The sequence below is a fragment of the Haemaphysalis longicornis genome, unplaced genomic scaffold, assembly GCF_048455015.1.
Source record: "Haemaphysalis longicornis isolate Haplotype H1 unplaced genomic scaffold, Haemaphysalis longicornis Haplotype H1 scaffold_9, whole genome shotgun sequence".
Classification (NCBI taxonomy): Eukaryota; Metazoa; Arthropoda; class Arachnida; order Ixodida; family Ixodidae; genus Haemaphysalis; species Haemaphysalis longicornis.
The window spans coordinates 93,340,799-93,357,309 of NW_027526460.1; the positions used below are offsets into that span (position 1 = coordinate 93,340,799).

Below are 16,511 nucleotides of genomic sequence, written 5' to 3' on the forward strand. Positions count from 1 at the left end.
TTAGTACCAGCGCATAAGGCATTTTTAGAAACGTTCTTAAAATCTGGAGATAATTGGAGCAAATTTTGTACCAAGTTCAATGATTGAGCAGATGATAGCTGAAGCTTCTGTATCGCAGGCAAATAAAAACTACACAATAGCTCCAGGCACTTGCGAGTCATGCGTTCGAGGGATTCATAAATTTGCATTAGTTTCCTGCTGTCTTCCAGCATACTGAATTTTGAAAACACGAATAGGCAGTGGATTTTTTCTGCATTGCAGGCAATATGGACCGCCTTTAAACAATACATGAAAGACCCGAATGTGATAATAGTTGGAGTTCATGCCTTCGAAGCCGATCAGCAAGTTTTGGAGCGCCTCAGCCGGTATGTGCTTGCTCCTAAATCATTGCATTGGGATATGCGCGGACATAGAAAACAATGCTTAAAAGCAGTTTAACTTGCTTGTAGAATGGTTGATGCAGAGTAGCGGGAGGGGTCGGGTATGAAAAGACCCAAGGTCGGGTCTAACATCACACTTTGAGGCCGAACGTCATTTTAATTAGCTATAAATCTTGTAATCCCTCAATAATTTGGTACTAACAAACGTACAAAGTAAGCCGATGACTATGGTTTCAAAGTGAGTCTTGAGAAGAGCACTTGTGTTTTCCACGCAGAGTGGCATAAGGCCAGATCCTGGTATTATTCTGAATGGTGGGACCATTCCGGTTAAAAAAGAGCATACATTTCATGATTTTGTGCTATATGAGTAGCTAACGTTTATTCCACACGTTAAACAACCGAAGACTAAGTCCATCAGGGCAATGATATACCGAAAGTATTGACCCACCAGTCATATGGAGCAGGTAAAATGTGCCTTCTGCATCTCAACAGCTTCGTGAGGTCACGCCATGACCACGGCAGTGTTGTATATGGATCCACACTAAAACAGCATTAAAATTGCTGGATCAAGTTCTCCACTTGGGGCTCCACCATGCGTCCGGAGCCTTTCGGACAAGCACCATCAAAAGCTTATGCGTTGTGTGTGACCAGTGGTGTATGGAGCACCAGTGCTGGTATACAGCAATAATGTATGCTCTGCAGGTGGCATCATTGAATAATCATCCATGTAACTGTACGATCATGGACACGTCGGTGAGCAATCTTTCTTAACCGTCGATTCATCACCATGCCATTCCCCTTGCCACTGCGCGCACAGGCACAGGAACTCGGTGTCACGATGAACGACCTCTACAAAACTGTTCCCGCTGACCTCGTTGCTTCTTGGGCTATATATCCAGTGTCGTGTGATGTATGTTTTAAACGTACTGACAACAAAACGCACCAATAGAACTTATTTCACAGCATTTTCTACATATTCAACACACATACCCATGCGCCACCTTTTACACATTTGCCTCAAAGTCTATTTGTGGTGTCTCATGCGCTGCACATGGCCCCAGCCTCACTGGAACAAAGGCACTGAACAGAAATTGCAGTATTTTACATCAGAAGCACACGGAAGTTTAATTACTGTAACACCCTATGGAAACGATCGTACAACCGTCTATTATCTTCATAGATTGTCTCAGTATCGTGAGGACGTTACGCCTAAGAAAACCAAGTAAATCTCCTGCCCTAAATCGACTCATCAGGGAGATAACTTCACCTTATGCTTTAAATATAGCGATAACAGATAATACTGTACTTGGTGCCGGGGCACAGCGGCATTTGGGGAAACGAGATTGCCGACGAGTATGCTCCTGGGGCCGCTCTTCGCACTGGCGAGGATGAACCTCCGGTGCCACATTTAGACATGAAACCTTCTTTAACACATCGACTCCGGGAGCGATGGCAGCAGGAATAGAGGAAATAATCACATAACAAATTACACAAAATAAAATCACACATAGGTAAACAGCTGACTGAGAAACAATAGAGTTTATATGGAAGTATTCATTTCCGGATTGCGAATCGACCACACTCCCGCTACACACCCATATCTTATGAATGGCGCCCCCTCACAAATTTGTGACCATGTGAGAAATGGCTCACCGTGCTCCACGTGTTAAATGACTGCACAACCCGCAATGCCGGCAGAAAACGACGCTTCCCTAAAATCTACACATACTACATTCCACTACACTCTTCACTTTTGTCAGGAGATGAACCAATGTTCACCTACAAATGTGTTGTAACTTATCTTGAAAATCCCAACTTTCTAAAACAAGTATCGTACAGGGCGTGACTTGACACTTTCTCATCCTTGAGGGAGGTCCAGATGATTCTTGTGTGTACAGGGAGTCCCCGCTAGCGCATCTCCATCTGAGGCTCCAGGCGATGCCACGTCTCAACCATAATCCCCTTTATCTGCCATAATGAGCATCTTCATGATTTAGTTTACGGGCCCGCTACACCCACATATACAGCTTTTTTCAGGTACATTTTTTTCAGGTACATCTCATACATTTCATGTACATCTCATACATTTTTTTAGCACAAACCCCACATTGAAGGAACACCTAATGGAGTCTTGGCGATCTTTGGCCGTAGGTACCCTTGCGCCAATAAGCACATACTACTACTACATACTACCAATCGGCACCTGTACCTCGACATAAAGTCCGCATGGCCTTGCCTAAAGGCTCAGGTTAAAGAGGGCTCAAATTTAGGCAATCGTATGATGTCTAGGACTGAAAGCTGAAAACATAGGCACCCGGCAGATTTAACGGTGTCCAGTAACCTGCACTGGGGTATTGGCCAGCCTTATTTAAGCAGTAATCTATTCTGGTTTAGCTTCAGTTTTTGTGATTGCCACCGCTCAACTGTCTGTCATTTTCTTCTAGCACATCTGACTTCCTTATATTCATCAACCAAGAAATTAAACCACCAGGAGTGTGCCGCATGCATTATCCAGCCTTGCGGAGACTTGTCTACAATGACTTTGTTCGTATGGTGAGTGTGGTGGCTTTACCAGTGCATGCCTTTAAGCCGCTAAGGGTTAGATCAAGAATCTGCTACCAGGCAACGCAGGTATATATTACGTATATCGTCCCAAATTAGTGGGCTACAATGCAGTAATACTGCTACTAAACTGTTGGGGATAAAACTGCGTGTGCTTGAAATCTTTTAATGCAGAGCATCGCATCCTTTCAAATCTGAAACTGTGGCTGGTTGCTGCCTTCTTTAAATACCAATCATTAAATGTCATTCCGACAGTGACTAAGGTGCATGGCGCCCGCCAAAAACTCTATAGCTGTCATGTTTCCATTACTACGGTGGGATAAATTTCGAATCACGGCTTCCCACTGTTTTTATTAAACATACTTGTTTCACGATTCCCACTTTTATTTCCTTCTATTTTTATGGTATTTCAATAAGCCGAACCTGGTAGATCAGCAAATCTTTTTCAAGCCAATTTTAAAAGAATTACAATGAATGAAAATTTTATTACGGGCGTTTAATTTACGGACTGCTTGATTTATCGTAATATTTCAGAGTTGAACGGTCCTTATACAAATCAAGAGACACCGCTGTTTTTGTTTGCTTCAGCGAATTTTGACAGGATTTCGGAGCCTAAGAGTTCAAGACTACGCGCTTTATATGGTGATGTTAGCTTTAAGTATGGAATTTCTTGAGTTCATACTTTAATACTACGAGCTTTATATGGGGATATTATATTTAAGTATGGACTTTCTGCATATGAAGCATGTATGGAAATTTCTCGCAGAAAATCATCTGACGCAACCTTCAAGGAGAAACCAGATAGGAGGGCACTAAATAAATTCCGCATTCCCCTTTTGCTACGAACCTCCATGATTTTATCTACATGCCCTGACAAAACGATAAGAAAGAAGCGTGCAACATGTTTTTCATGACACTCGTAGTACTCGAATAGTGAAGAAAATGCGAACCTAACCTCCTGATAACTGCCACTTTCATGAGCTCATGTATTTACTTCTTTCTGTCGAGCTGCTGTGCAGGTTCATGCTTTCGCATTAAAATAGACATTACAACAAATTCATGCAGTTCAGGTGAGATTTTTCAAACAATCCCTGCAAATGCTTCGAGAAATTGCAAAAAATGGCATTGCTACGTGATAATATACTCCGCAGCACAGTACGACGGGCGGGCAAGATGCAAAGTCAGGAAACAGTGCGTTGCAAGCTGACAGAGTGGCACTAACTAGCATTATGGGCAGGAGCTAAAGGAAATCTTTATTCTTTTCCGCGTGGGCCAAGAACCCTACATTGCCCGTGCTGTAAATTCAGCAATGCTTCTGGCACACTTCAGTTAGCCAAAGCAATAATGATTTTTTCTCACCCACCCAAGCTTACAAAAAAGAATCAAAGCAAATATAGCATTTCTGCGCTCGGGTCACCTGGCACCACAACCACATTCTTTCATACTTACCTTGCGCACAACGCGACAAGAGGAGGCGACCCTGGGAGCTTTGACTTATCAGGAATAATAAAACATTAGCATTAGTGTAATCTAGTATCATTTGCCCCACTGTCCATTGAAAAAGATTATTCTCGCAGGCACTCAATTCTTGTTGATCATAATTAGCATGATCTTAAAAATCGGGCAAAATAAATCCTCGTGGTCTCTTAGTGCGCGCAAAAACCCTTGCTGGCGTAGCACGCTCTGAGGCTCCAGGAAACGTAACGTCGCAATCATAAGCCCCTTCGCCCGCCATTAAGAGCATTTTAAATTTTATTCTAAGGACCCACTACAACTATATATGCAGCATTTAAAGGAAGTACCATACTTGTACCATACAAATCTTAAGCACAAACCTGGCTCATTGAATGAGTACCTAACATAGTATTGGCACTTTTTGGTCACAGATGCCTTTCCACCAGTTGACGCGAACATAACTACTGCTAAACTTGTTCACGTTACCTTTTTAAGGAGTCTTTGGTACTGTTGCAATTGCACATACTCTTGGGTCTCTTCCTACAGAGTAACATCTCTGGAGCAACTGCCACGGGTTGCCTGTCAATCAACTTGGCAGTGCTGGGATTCCGCATGGCCGGATCATCTGATAGACAGGCTCGTGTTGGTGACCGCTGCATCGAGCACAACTGGTCGAGCTTTGCAGAGGTAGGAACCTCTTGGATTTGATAATGAACTATGACACACGAATTGTTTTAGCAGGCGTTTGCCGAACTGCCCAAACAGCACGTACCCTTCATCACGTCTGTGACACGATAAAGCCGGGCTGACATTTTATTAGCATATTTAAATGAAGTGTATAGTTCTAAAATGAGCAGCAGCGAAAATAAACACAGGAACAGCAAAATTTGTATTAGTTTATTTTGATGCCGAATTTGGGGAATTTCGCAATTGTGCTTGTTTGCGTACCTAGGTTTTCGATTATTTATATGCTTTACTGTGATATATTTCAATGAATTCAATTGCACTTGATAAAAAACTTTGATTATAGAGGTTTCTCTAGACCCCACTGCAGTAGCTCCAACAGTGAAAATTCCTTCATCCAGATTCTGTGCCCTCATTTCCTGCCTACTCTGGATCTAGCCCTCGAGCCACTTGCCACTCTTGTAACAACATAATGACCCGTTATTTCGATCCACGCTAAAGGTACATCCAAGCAGCGTACGTGCATCTGGGACTACATTCTAGAGCATCTACAATAGTTGACTATTTGGCCCAGTGTTTGCGTACGCCAAGGGCTGTTTTCTACGCCCTAATAGTTGTGCCGGAGTTGTGCCACAACTTCTTAGCCAGACGTGTTTCTTATATGCCATGAAAGAACGTTGACAAGCATGCAACATTATTTGCATTAAAACTGTAGTACTGCACTGGCTGAAAACCCTAAGTATGATATTTATAACTGGAGATAAGAAGCGGTGGAGGAATTGTTGCATTGTTAAAAGCGAGAGGCAGTTTAGGTACCTTGGCAGCGTGCTATTTTTTCGTGGAGGCATATTTTGTGAAGTAGTCTGGGGCTGAGTATTATCAACTTCTAAAGCAACACGTTTTCAAAAGCTATGAAACGGATCATGTTATTCAGTTTGCCTTTCCAATGCCCCTATCACTCTGCTAAAGGTGTGCCCAAGTGGAGATGAAGAAGAAACCGTTGAGCCAGGATTGGAGGGCTTGGTTAAAGGCAACAAAACCTACGTCGTGACGTTCGAATCCAGGGGGACAACGTACGACAAGGTAAGCAGCGGTAACTGGTGGTGTCAACTATCCCGAAGGTGCCCTTAATTCACAATAAATCGACCGCACTCTCGCAAGAATATAGAGATGACGGATTAACCTTTCATTTCTGGTGGGAAATCTCCATTTCCTTATCATGTGTTCAAGAGGAAGCAGTGTTTTAGGAACAGGTCTGTTCCAGCATCTTTGGCAATTAGACCTCACGTAGGAAGGCCGAAGACGATGCAAGTTTACGGTTCGACTGCGCAATGTTTAGGACTGCTCTTCTAACTAGGTAGACGAAGCAACAGAAGAAAACACGTGCGCTTTGGTCCATGCAACCCATCTTGAGGCATCATTAGCGCGGATGCCAAAACCAACCCCAAAGCTTGCATAAATGTGCTTGCTGGTTCGTTGATTTATTGCATAGAAATATTATGCTTATAAATTCCTAGGCCTTACAATTGACCATTCGCTGTCCTGGGATCCCTATATCAGGCGACTAAAAGAGCGACTCATTTCGCTCGTTCACATTTTCCGCGTAATGACAGGAAGCACCTGACGCTGCTCAGTGTCAGCAATCTTGCGTCTCTACAGAGCGCTCTTTGTAGGCCTCTTGTAGGCTATTCCGGCTTTGCATGCTGTGTCCAGCACAAACTCGACGTTTCTGGAAAGCTTGAGCTCGAGCGCTTCCAATATGCCCGGGCCTTCCAAAATGCACCTCCATGTAAAGGAAGAACCCTATGTAAAAACCCTAAGTAAACAAAGTATCTTTCTGCGCCCAATCTCCGTTCATAAGAATTGCTCCGTTCCAGCCCCCGCCATGTTTCTCTATCCTTCGCTCATCTACTGGCTGCTGCTTCCTCATCTCGCAAGGAGCAGGTTGCTACTCCACCGTAGTTGTACGCAGCATGGGCTCTGTGCACCACTGTACCCGGATTAGGCAAATACTCGTCTGTGTCCGCACGGCCTTGACATATTTTGTCCTGGAGCATATCCACACCCGGCCACATCTAAGTATACACGGATGGATCTGTGACTTCGGCCACTCTGGCAATCGGCGTATGGCTACTGTCAGCGGGATGGTCCAATAAAGAGAAGCTCAGCCACAAAACATCTTCCACCGCCAGTGAGCTATCAGCCCTCGGAGCAGCACTCCTTTAAATAGGCGGAAGTCTTTTCCGCGGTAGTCGTTACGATTTCCAGCCAGCCTTGCAAGTTCTAAATAAGGCACCGTGATTGCCGCATACTTGTCTGGGATTTGAATGAGATATAAGTGCGGTGCGCGAAGGACATATTTACCTTCATTGGCTACCAGGTTATTCTGATATAATGGGCAACATCTTTGCCGAAGCGGCCGCCAGAGAAGCCCACGACATAAACTACACCATTGGAATTCCATTCTCCAACGAGGATAGCAAAGCAGGTGCATTTCACCTAGGATGAAAACTCCAGCTGCCGGCTTGGAAGTATATGCGCCTTTCCATGTGATAGACCCGAAGTGCGCTTTCTGGCAACCGCGAGGTCCACCGAAGCGCTCTGAAGGCGTGCTACATCGGCTGCGACTTAGCGCTGCCTACACCCGATGATTCTCGTTTACGCTAGGCTGGGTATAGTTGCCCTTTTGTCCGGTGTGCTCTACAACTGAAAACATTATGGCTGCCCGTTATATGCTAGTCAACGGGAAACAGCGTCGGAAGCACTTGAGCGACTCCGACGTGGAAGTGCTCTAGAACTTTCACACTTCCTTGAACCCTGCCAAAATCATGGTGAGCTTGAGAAAGCATGGCTGGAACAGGTCCTGGGAAACCTCTGAACATATAAATTTTATATATGTGTACATCATTTCCCTTTCCCCAGTTTTTTATTTGTTCTCTCTCTCTCTCTCTATTCGCTCTTTCATTTCACTGTATTCACTCCGATCTGGAGTAGCAAGCCCTACCGTTAGTGTGACCGACCTCTTCCGCTTTTATGAAAGGTTCTCTCTCTCTCTCTCTCTCCTCTCTGCCTATGCAAAAACAAGTACACACACTTGAGCGAAGCTTCCGTGTCACTTGTCATAATCAGGCAGTTACCTTATTGTAAGGTACTACTACTACACAGACATCTGACTATTGTTTTTTCGGCAGGTGGCGAAGTTCCTACAGGCGTACCCTGATGGCTGCATTGCTGCATTTGGATTCAACTTCGATGACCTTGACGGCCGCTGCACCAACAACCCACCCTTCCCCCGTGTTCGCATCATTGCCGATGTGCTCTCTAAGAAGAAGGCTTCATTACGTAAGACTTCTTTCTCTGTTTATTGAACAAATGCCAACGGTTTCACATGAGGTGTACGCTAAAACTCTTTTTTTACTACGGATAGTACCTTTTTATGGTAGCTAACTAGTTAGAACCCCAAACGTTTGGTTTAACATTTGCGGCTGCAAACTGCGCTATGCGAAAACATAAATTTCAGCCTGAAAACCTACTTGGCAATCTTTCCGATGCCCGCAAAGAGGACTTTCTAAGCGGGCTAGTAGCAGTTCTCATGCTTACGGATGGTCGACCCAATTATGACTGTTGAAGAATAGATCTAGAACTCCAGTGAGACTTCCAGAATGCACTTCATGTAGCTTTTCTTTGCGGTTGCTATTTTGCTTATTTCTTTTGAAATGCTTTACATCTGTGTAGGATCCAATTTCGTGTGTGCCCGAATCGGCCTCGACATAATTTTTTTGGATTGTTTGTCATCTCCGTGCTACCGTCTCTGGTTGTTGAACGTTGCATAGGTTTTGGCATTGTTTCTTAACGTACTTTTTTGCAGCTGGCAGTCCGTATCTATTGAGTGTGCATTAAAATCACACTCACGGTAACAATAGCGCGAAGCTCTAAATGAACTGGAAAAACGGCTGCGGCTTAGCTCCGCTACACTTGGATATGCAAAGCAAAAGCTTGACTTAGTCTGGTTGAGTCTTGCTTTCGCTTGGTTGACCTGCGATTTAGCTGTATTGCCGACCACGTCTCAAAGCCGTTCGGTTCCGTGCAACGCTCACAGAAGGAGGGTGGGCGAACGCGGCATTCGCGGGGCGAACGTGGCGTTCATTCATGGTGAACGCCCCGTTCTTCTTCGCCGGGCGCCAGACGAATCATGTTCCCCGAAACTACCCAGCGCCGCATGCATGGAAGGCTGCGGGGTGGTCGGCTGTCTCGGCCGCAGCGACAGTGGCGACCGCTGTGGACGCCCGCAGGCGCCAACAGCGGGCCCGGCGAATCACGCGATGCGCTTCGAGAGGTGTGTCGCTGGAAGTGTTTCTCCGGTCAAAAGGTCATTTGCGTATCCTCCACGAAATCGGTAGACAAAAGTAATAAAGCATTTCTTTAAAAATTCAAAAAGACTTGGGACTCCCATAAGAGCAACAGGTACCTGTCTCTAACAAGTTACATATCCTTCCGTACTGTTCAATTAACGCTCTAGATTGTTCACAACGAACTATGATCCCGGTATTTATTCACCTAACCTAGCTCCATTTTTTTTCTTTTTTTCAGTCTCTACTGGAGTGAAGTACGAAGATGGTAAGGCATCTAATCTCACTTCGCATAATTTCAGATACTTTATTCCGCACTCATATCCATTTCAGAACTCCGGAAACACGCGGATCGCACACGCAGTAAGTAAAGTACCTATTTCGGAGCGTAGTAAGCACTAAAGAATGTTAATCGATGACACCATTGACGTTTTCGTGTCTCTTCTCCAGTCCCCCTGCTGTGCGTGATTTCCGACTCTTCTGACTTGACGGACAACTTCCCCGGGGAGCTTTGCAGCTATCTGGTGTACTCCTCCATCGTGTATTCTGTGCAGCGGGACAAGGTGGTCGTTCCGGATGGTAAGAACTATCAGACAACTTCCTGAAACATGGCAATCGCAATGGAGTCAACCGACAGACAACAAGCTACACGTAATAAAACCACACTTGGGATGATTTCACAACTGACCCACACAACAGCTTCATCGAAGTTGCTCTATGTATATACGGATACGCCCCAAACATGTGAAAAACTTCCACCTGCCCAGTGGATTTTCAAGGCCCTTGTAGAGCAGGTGTAGAGGAACACAATCCGTAGCTGGCATTCTAATTACATGTTCGCCACTGGGGCCAACACGACGCAATAACTTCCCAGCAGTCTACGGACACAATATCCCCCAACACTCATCATTGGGTTGAGCTGACTATCCGAACCCTTTATGGACACAATATCCCCCTACACTCATCATTAGGTTCAGCTGACTACCGAACCCTTAATTAGCATTAAGCGTCTTTTAGCGTACCTTAGAGACATCAAATTTTAAATGTCATTTCTTACCCTAAATGACCTCAAAGCCCCAGAGAGGAGGGTAGCTTTGTGTGAACTCTCATTCTTTACTCTAACTGTAATCATTCTTCTAACTTTCAGGTTTGCTTTTTTTAATTACGGGCCCTATAAACCCCCACACTAACCAGTTTTAAAGGCATGTCATCCATAACAATTTTTTCCTACAAGTACGCAACTGACAGCCTTTGTGTTGGAGCTCTTTGGCCTTCGTTTCCCTTGCACCACAAAACAAACATATAATAGATAGCTGATGATCCTGTCAGTCTTTTTAAGCGTCTCTTCAGATATTTAGAGGAGATTAAACATTCTTACTGCCCATTTCTTACCGCACATAATCACAGCCTGGCCCTTCCAGCAGCCATCTTTTCTTTTGCTATCTCACTTCCAATTTAGCTGTCTGATTTCAATTGAGTTGTACCTCCCCCAGTTTTAATAGTAACTTTTTCTCCGCGCTGTTTGCCTTTACTTGGCCTTGCGCCCATAACCCAACCAGTCATCATAAAAAAAATGCATAGACATAGCCGAAACGAATATCCGTCTCATTTTACACGGTATGTCGCTGGACATTAAAAACAACACTGAACAATGGAATCTACGTATCTTATCAAACTGTCAAATAGAAAATACATTGCTGTTGCTTAAACAATTTCAGGACGCTGACGTTATGGACAGTTTTGTCTATTTCGAAAATTCCAATTAAACTGTCTCGATTTTCCACCATTCTAGCTTAGACTGAGGACTAATTCATTTCCGTCTACAAAAACTTCTAAGCAAATCAGTAAAGGGCCTATGCAAATGGCTAATTAGGACTACGAGTTTACCGTCTTGGTTTATATTCTATGATTCGTGCAGCACTCCGTCCTCTGTTCTTTTTCCAAGTTAACTTTGCGCTTTACCCATCATGCAAATGGCTAATTGTAGCAAATATATTTAAAATTCAACCGTCCGTATCTTTTGTTCAGATGGTACTCATTTGATTACAACAATTTTTATTTCGGCTCTTTATACGCCGAAAAAAATCAGGGAGCATTAACTGTGCATGCCTTTGTGCGTAGTCTCGGCTATTAGTGATGCATTTGCACCTTGGTGTGTTTAAAGCACTGTCTCTGAACACAAAGTTTCGACCAACTGGTATGGCTCTTTGCAAGCAGTTCCTAACAGTTCTCCTAACAGCAGCAGCAGTTCCTAACAGCAGCTATAATTTCTTCAGACGGAACACTGGTATTCTGGTCATTTTCATTTTTAACTGTGCGTAATAAATTGTCACATTAAGGGCATTTTACCATAGGCCGCACAGACATCCAAGCAGGTTTTCTCATCTAGAATCATGTTGGAAGTCAGGCAATATGCTTTACCATTTCTTACTTGCAAATTTTTCAGGGTCAGTGGTAGGTTCTTCGAATATATCCCAGCTCTTTCTGATTAGAGAAACCAGTGGGTGTAATAAATAGCAAATTATTTGTTAATGTTTTCAAGCGATACATTCATTTATGGGTGCAAACTTCTACCTTATGCTAAAAATTTAAATGTAATTTTTTCTCCTCTATTTTACTAGCCGATTTCAAATTGAAACTCACGAAACATTCTGCGAATATGACTGGTGCATGCTACATGCTTCGGTTGACAATTCATCCGTGATGTAAAAAATTACTAGCTGAGAAATAAAACACGGCATAAAGTTTAAAAATATCGGCCATCGGTATAAAAGTATTGTTGATATAATTGTACAACGCAATATGCCGTAACTGTACGATGGGGATAAAATACACATATTTAACCCATGGGATATCTATACGGCATCCGGAACTTTTTACGCCCTTTTGTTGACATCATTGTATCCTGACCATTTTTGCGTTCTACACTGAAGGTCTTTTACACCCCATACCAATTATTTATTTTTTAGCTCTTTGGCCTCCATGCTCTTGATTACATGCATCTCGAACTTCGGTTGCCAAAGCTAGTTTACTTTGCCGTCCATTATTAGTAGGCGTAATACTAATGCCACTAGTAGTAACATTACAAGGCGGAATAAGCAGGTTCAATAACCCCCTTACCTTCTATTTCAGCGGCCAGCTTTAAGAAGTTCAAACACCTCCCGAGAAACTCTCGCACCTGGATGCTCGCCGCCATGACCGACTTCCCCTGGTTGGAGAAGGCGGCCACGCGATCTGTCTTCACAAACTTTTTCATTAAAGCCACGAAGCGTTGGATCGTGGAGGAACAAGTCCAAGGAATTGCACTCCTTCCGGAGGACCTCATCCCGCCAACCATATTCCTGGAATTTACCAAGGCAAGCCATAGTGAAGCTGGCGTACCTGTGATAAGCTACGGAATGAAGCCCTGTTTAGCAGCAAGAAATCCAGATGAAGAGCACAATTCCTTACCTTACTAGCTGATTTTTCAAGTTTCAAGTTTATTTATAACATTAGAGAGTTGGGGCTCCACCATGAGAAAAAGCGGTCAGCGACCACTTGAAGGGTGCCTGGCAGCCCGTAAACACAGCAGCTATTTGGCAACGGCAAAAAGCATACACACGCTATAGTATATACGTGAAATTAGATGTATACACATATAAAAACACACCTATATACGAACAATGTATGAGTGTACACACTCTTACGCATGTTCCTAGATAATATTAATCATGACATACATTAGGTAAGAATAGAAAAAATGCAGACACAATAAACACAATTCTGAAATGTAACAGAACCCGCCATACCTTATCCAAGGCATGTGACACTTGCACTCAAGGCTCAAGCTTCTTGCACTACAATAGCTATATTACTCATTCCGTATTTGTTCAGTAAAGTCCTTTTCAATGCACATCTAGAGGGTTTTGCAGCTTTTGTTACTAATTACTAACCCCCCGCGGTGGCTCAGTGGCTTTTGTGCCGCCTAGCCCGTTGTCGCGGGTTCGATCTCAGCTTTGGTGGTTGCTTTTCAGTGAATGCGAAAAGTCGTTCAAGACTTCGACGCTCGTAAAGATCCCCAGGTGGCCGAATTATCCGGAACCCTCCGCTATTTCGCGCTTCCTAGCCCAGGTTGTAGCTCTGCCGCGTTGAACTCCACAATCACTCAAATCCCATTTTACTTTCCCCCAATACTGAGTTCTCCCCGGAAGTAGCACGGGAGCCATCGCCTCTGCTAAGTGAGCGCTTGTGGCCATTTTTGCCCTCCGCTTCACCTCGCCGTCATAAAACCACGCAGCAGAACACCAAAATGCAGAGAATAATGCCTACCTTTATTCGAATCGTAGCAATGTGATCAACGCCTTCAATTTCGGTATTCTGCGCTGCTGAGCACGAGGTCGCGGGTTCGATTCCCGGCCGCGGCGGTAGCTTTTCTGATGGAGGCGAAAAGCAAAAACGCCCGTGTGTACGAGATTTCGGCGCACGTTAAAGATCCCCAGGTGGTCAAAATTAATCCGGAGCCCTCCACTACGGCGCGCCTCATTACCTGCGTTGCGTCGGCGCGTTAAACCCTACAATCAATCAATTTCGGTATTCTGCTGGCTTTGAACCACGTCCTTTAAATAAAATGGACAACTGATTTATACGCACAGGCACCCTGAGTGTTGTTGCAAAGCTTTCGTCTCTTAAGGCTACAAGGAAGTTAACGTTCTTTGATGTCTTAACGGCTCCCTGCTTGAATTATAACCTGAAGCCTGCTGTCATAGTGTTCTGAGTTCCTGGCCACTGTGGCATTGGTGGAAGGCAAGCTGCTGACGGCAGTTGCGCAGGTTCCGCCCATGCAGTATAAACATATACAAGAGCAATATCAAGATTCGGAACGTAATGTGAAGAAGCTGCGGGACCACTGTCACAACGTATGAAGCAACGTAATACATTACAGAATACAGTTGAATAAAACAAAATTAGCAAAGCCTTCTACTGAGAAGCTTGCGAGCTTTGTGGAGGTAGGCCTGGACACACTTCTTCGAATTGGGCACACTTCTTAAAACACGCGTTATAACGCCCACAACTATCTCATTTCGTCTCAAGATCTGTCGCAAAACATGGACAGCGGGGTGAGCCTTTTCCACCTTGCATGATTCTTCGCATTTATGGCCCCATACTCAAACCTGTGTGGTAAAATTTCAATCCATTGCATTTCATCACCGACCATAGGTATCAACGAATCTCATTACTGTCACGGCGCTCGTTGCCTTTGTCGACGCTGCGCCATAAAAACTGGAATCCCAAACCCGTGATTCATTCACGCTATCAGTGTGCCTCCTATTTTTGTTCTTTGCACTTTGCAACGCAATGCTTGTAGAAATAATCAAACTGCCTGATATATAATGTCACGCAGTGAAGATAGATGATAGGATCTTCTAGAAATGAGCGAACCTGTGCTACGCCGCCGTAAGCTTTAAAAATTCTCAAACTTCGAAGCAGCAGCCAACAAAGTGGCGTGCACAGACGAAGTTCAGCGAATTGAAAGCCGCGGCATTTTGCTTTCTATGCCTTTATCACTTGTTCCCTGGCTTCTAGTGACATTGATTTAAATCGATAGCATTTTCAAATTTTCAAATAAGTGAGGAGGAGGAGGAGGAGGAGGAAGTGGTTGTTGGGGGTGGGGGAAGGGGAGATGGAGGCCGGTAACTGTCTGGCGTTTCGCCGACACCTCAACCGGAAATAAGTGAGCGTAAAGCAGTAGCCTTTATCAAAACTAGATTACCTGGGGAACCAAAAAAAGGGGAACCAACGTACGCTTCGCTATAAGCACAAGATCAAAAAGCCGGGGGCGGCCAGGCGCTAAAAGCAAAACATAAGTAATCAAAAGAAGGTAAAGTTTGTAGCTACATACCCGTCTTAAAACTTGGTCAGTCAACTTTTAACGCGCTTCATGTCCTACTGACGCAACTTTGCAGAGGACTTATCTCGCCTTTAAGAACAAGAAGCCATCGGCCATGGCTCTTGTGGTTGGCGTTCCTGCTAAGGAACGCTACCTGGCTTCGTGGAAGAAGCTCAGTCGCTTCTGTGACGTCATGGTGTTCAACATGCACCGTTCCGGCCCGGATGAAAATTGCCAGGTCCGCTTCCCCTCTGTGGAGCCTTTCAGCAGCAGACACCTTGAGGAGATGGTGAGTTTTATCGTACCTTTGGTAGAATAATGGCTTGAGCACAATAGTATTTCGTTTTCATTTATAGATCACGTTTAAAATTCCCCCAAGTGTTAACTCGGAACGTTGGATTGCCTGGGGGCTCTCTTACCAACTACGTGAATTTTTAAGGCTGAAATTTGTAACCTCTCCTCAGTTGTACTGACCCCACCGTTATTCTTCGTAGCTGTGGTTATGCTGAAGCATTTGGCAAGTCAGTGATCTGGTTCCTGCATTTGTGCTGTGTGCTACAAGTATTCATGTTTTCTTACAAAGTTCTGCACGGTGCAACAGCCGACCAGATATTAAGCCATGCGCTGCGCCTATGCCTTCCTTTTATGGAAAGGGCCCTCGAAGGTGACTTCACGCAACATATACCACCCAATAGGCGAAATTCGCCGTCAATGCCATTTCAGCCAAATACCATTTATTTTCTTGACTGGGAAAATCTCATAGCCTTACCTTAGGGCTCCAGCCGATTTCGTGATCTTGATTTTAACCACAGAACATATATTCATGAATGTGGTATCAACGTCAAATTTCACGCCACAGCACACAGATCACCCTTCTTGTTGTCATTTTATTTAGCGGGCACAGAACAAACGTTATTTTGTACCGTGCAGTAGTTAATGCTGCTGCGCAGAGCTGGTAAAAAGACGCGAGGCTAACACTTCAGCTCTAATCAAAGCTTTTTCCAGCTTCAGTGAGAATTAGCATGCCGCTGACCAACAGCTGTGGCTTTTCACAGACCCGGGGCATTAGTTACTGCCGCAGGCTATGGTGATTGACGCGGTGGAATCAGTAACCGCGGATTTTAATTCATTTAATGGCGCCTATCCTTACAACCCTCTCAGCAACAGCGGTTCCTTTGTATGGGCCGGAAGACTCCCTCGCAAAACTATAGTTGA

General features: G+C 44.4%; 1 protein-coding gene across 1 annotated transcript in view; it reads left to right on the top strand.

The window, feature by feature from the left end:
- The window catches only part of LOC144153310 (uncharacterized), a 212,228-nt gene that overhangs the window by 179,131 nt on the left and 16,586 nt on the right, over positions 1-16,511 (top strand). Inside the window, exons 71-80 of the mRNA XM_077684961.1 lie at positions 262-365; positions 2,825-2,933; positions 4,944-5,084; positions 6,051-6,164; positions 8,273-8,423; positions 9,672-9,698; positions 9,764-9,793; positions 9,881-10,009; positions 12,563-12,786; positions 15,373-15,585. Coding sequence (XP_077541087.1) covers positions 262-365; positions 2,825-2,933; positions 4,944-5,084; positions 6,051-6,164; positions 8,273-8,423; positions 9,672-9,698; positions 9,764-9,793; positions 9,881-10,009; positions 12,563-12,786; positions 15,373-15,585 — 1,242 coding nt within the window. The remainder of the gene's footprint in view (positions 1-261; positions 366-2,824; positions 2,934-4,943; positions 5,085-6,050; positions 6,165-8,272; positions 8,424-9,671; positions 9,699-9,763; positions 9,794-9,880; positions 10,010-12,562; positions 12,787-15,372; positions 15,586-16,511) is intronic.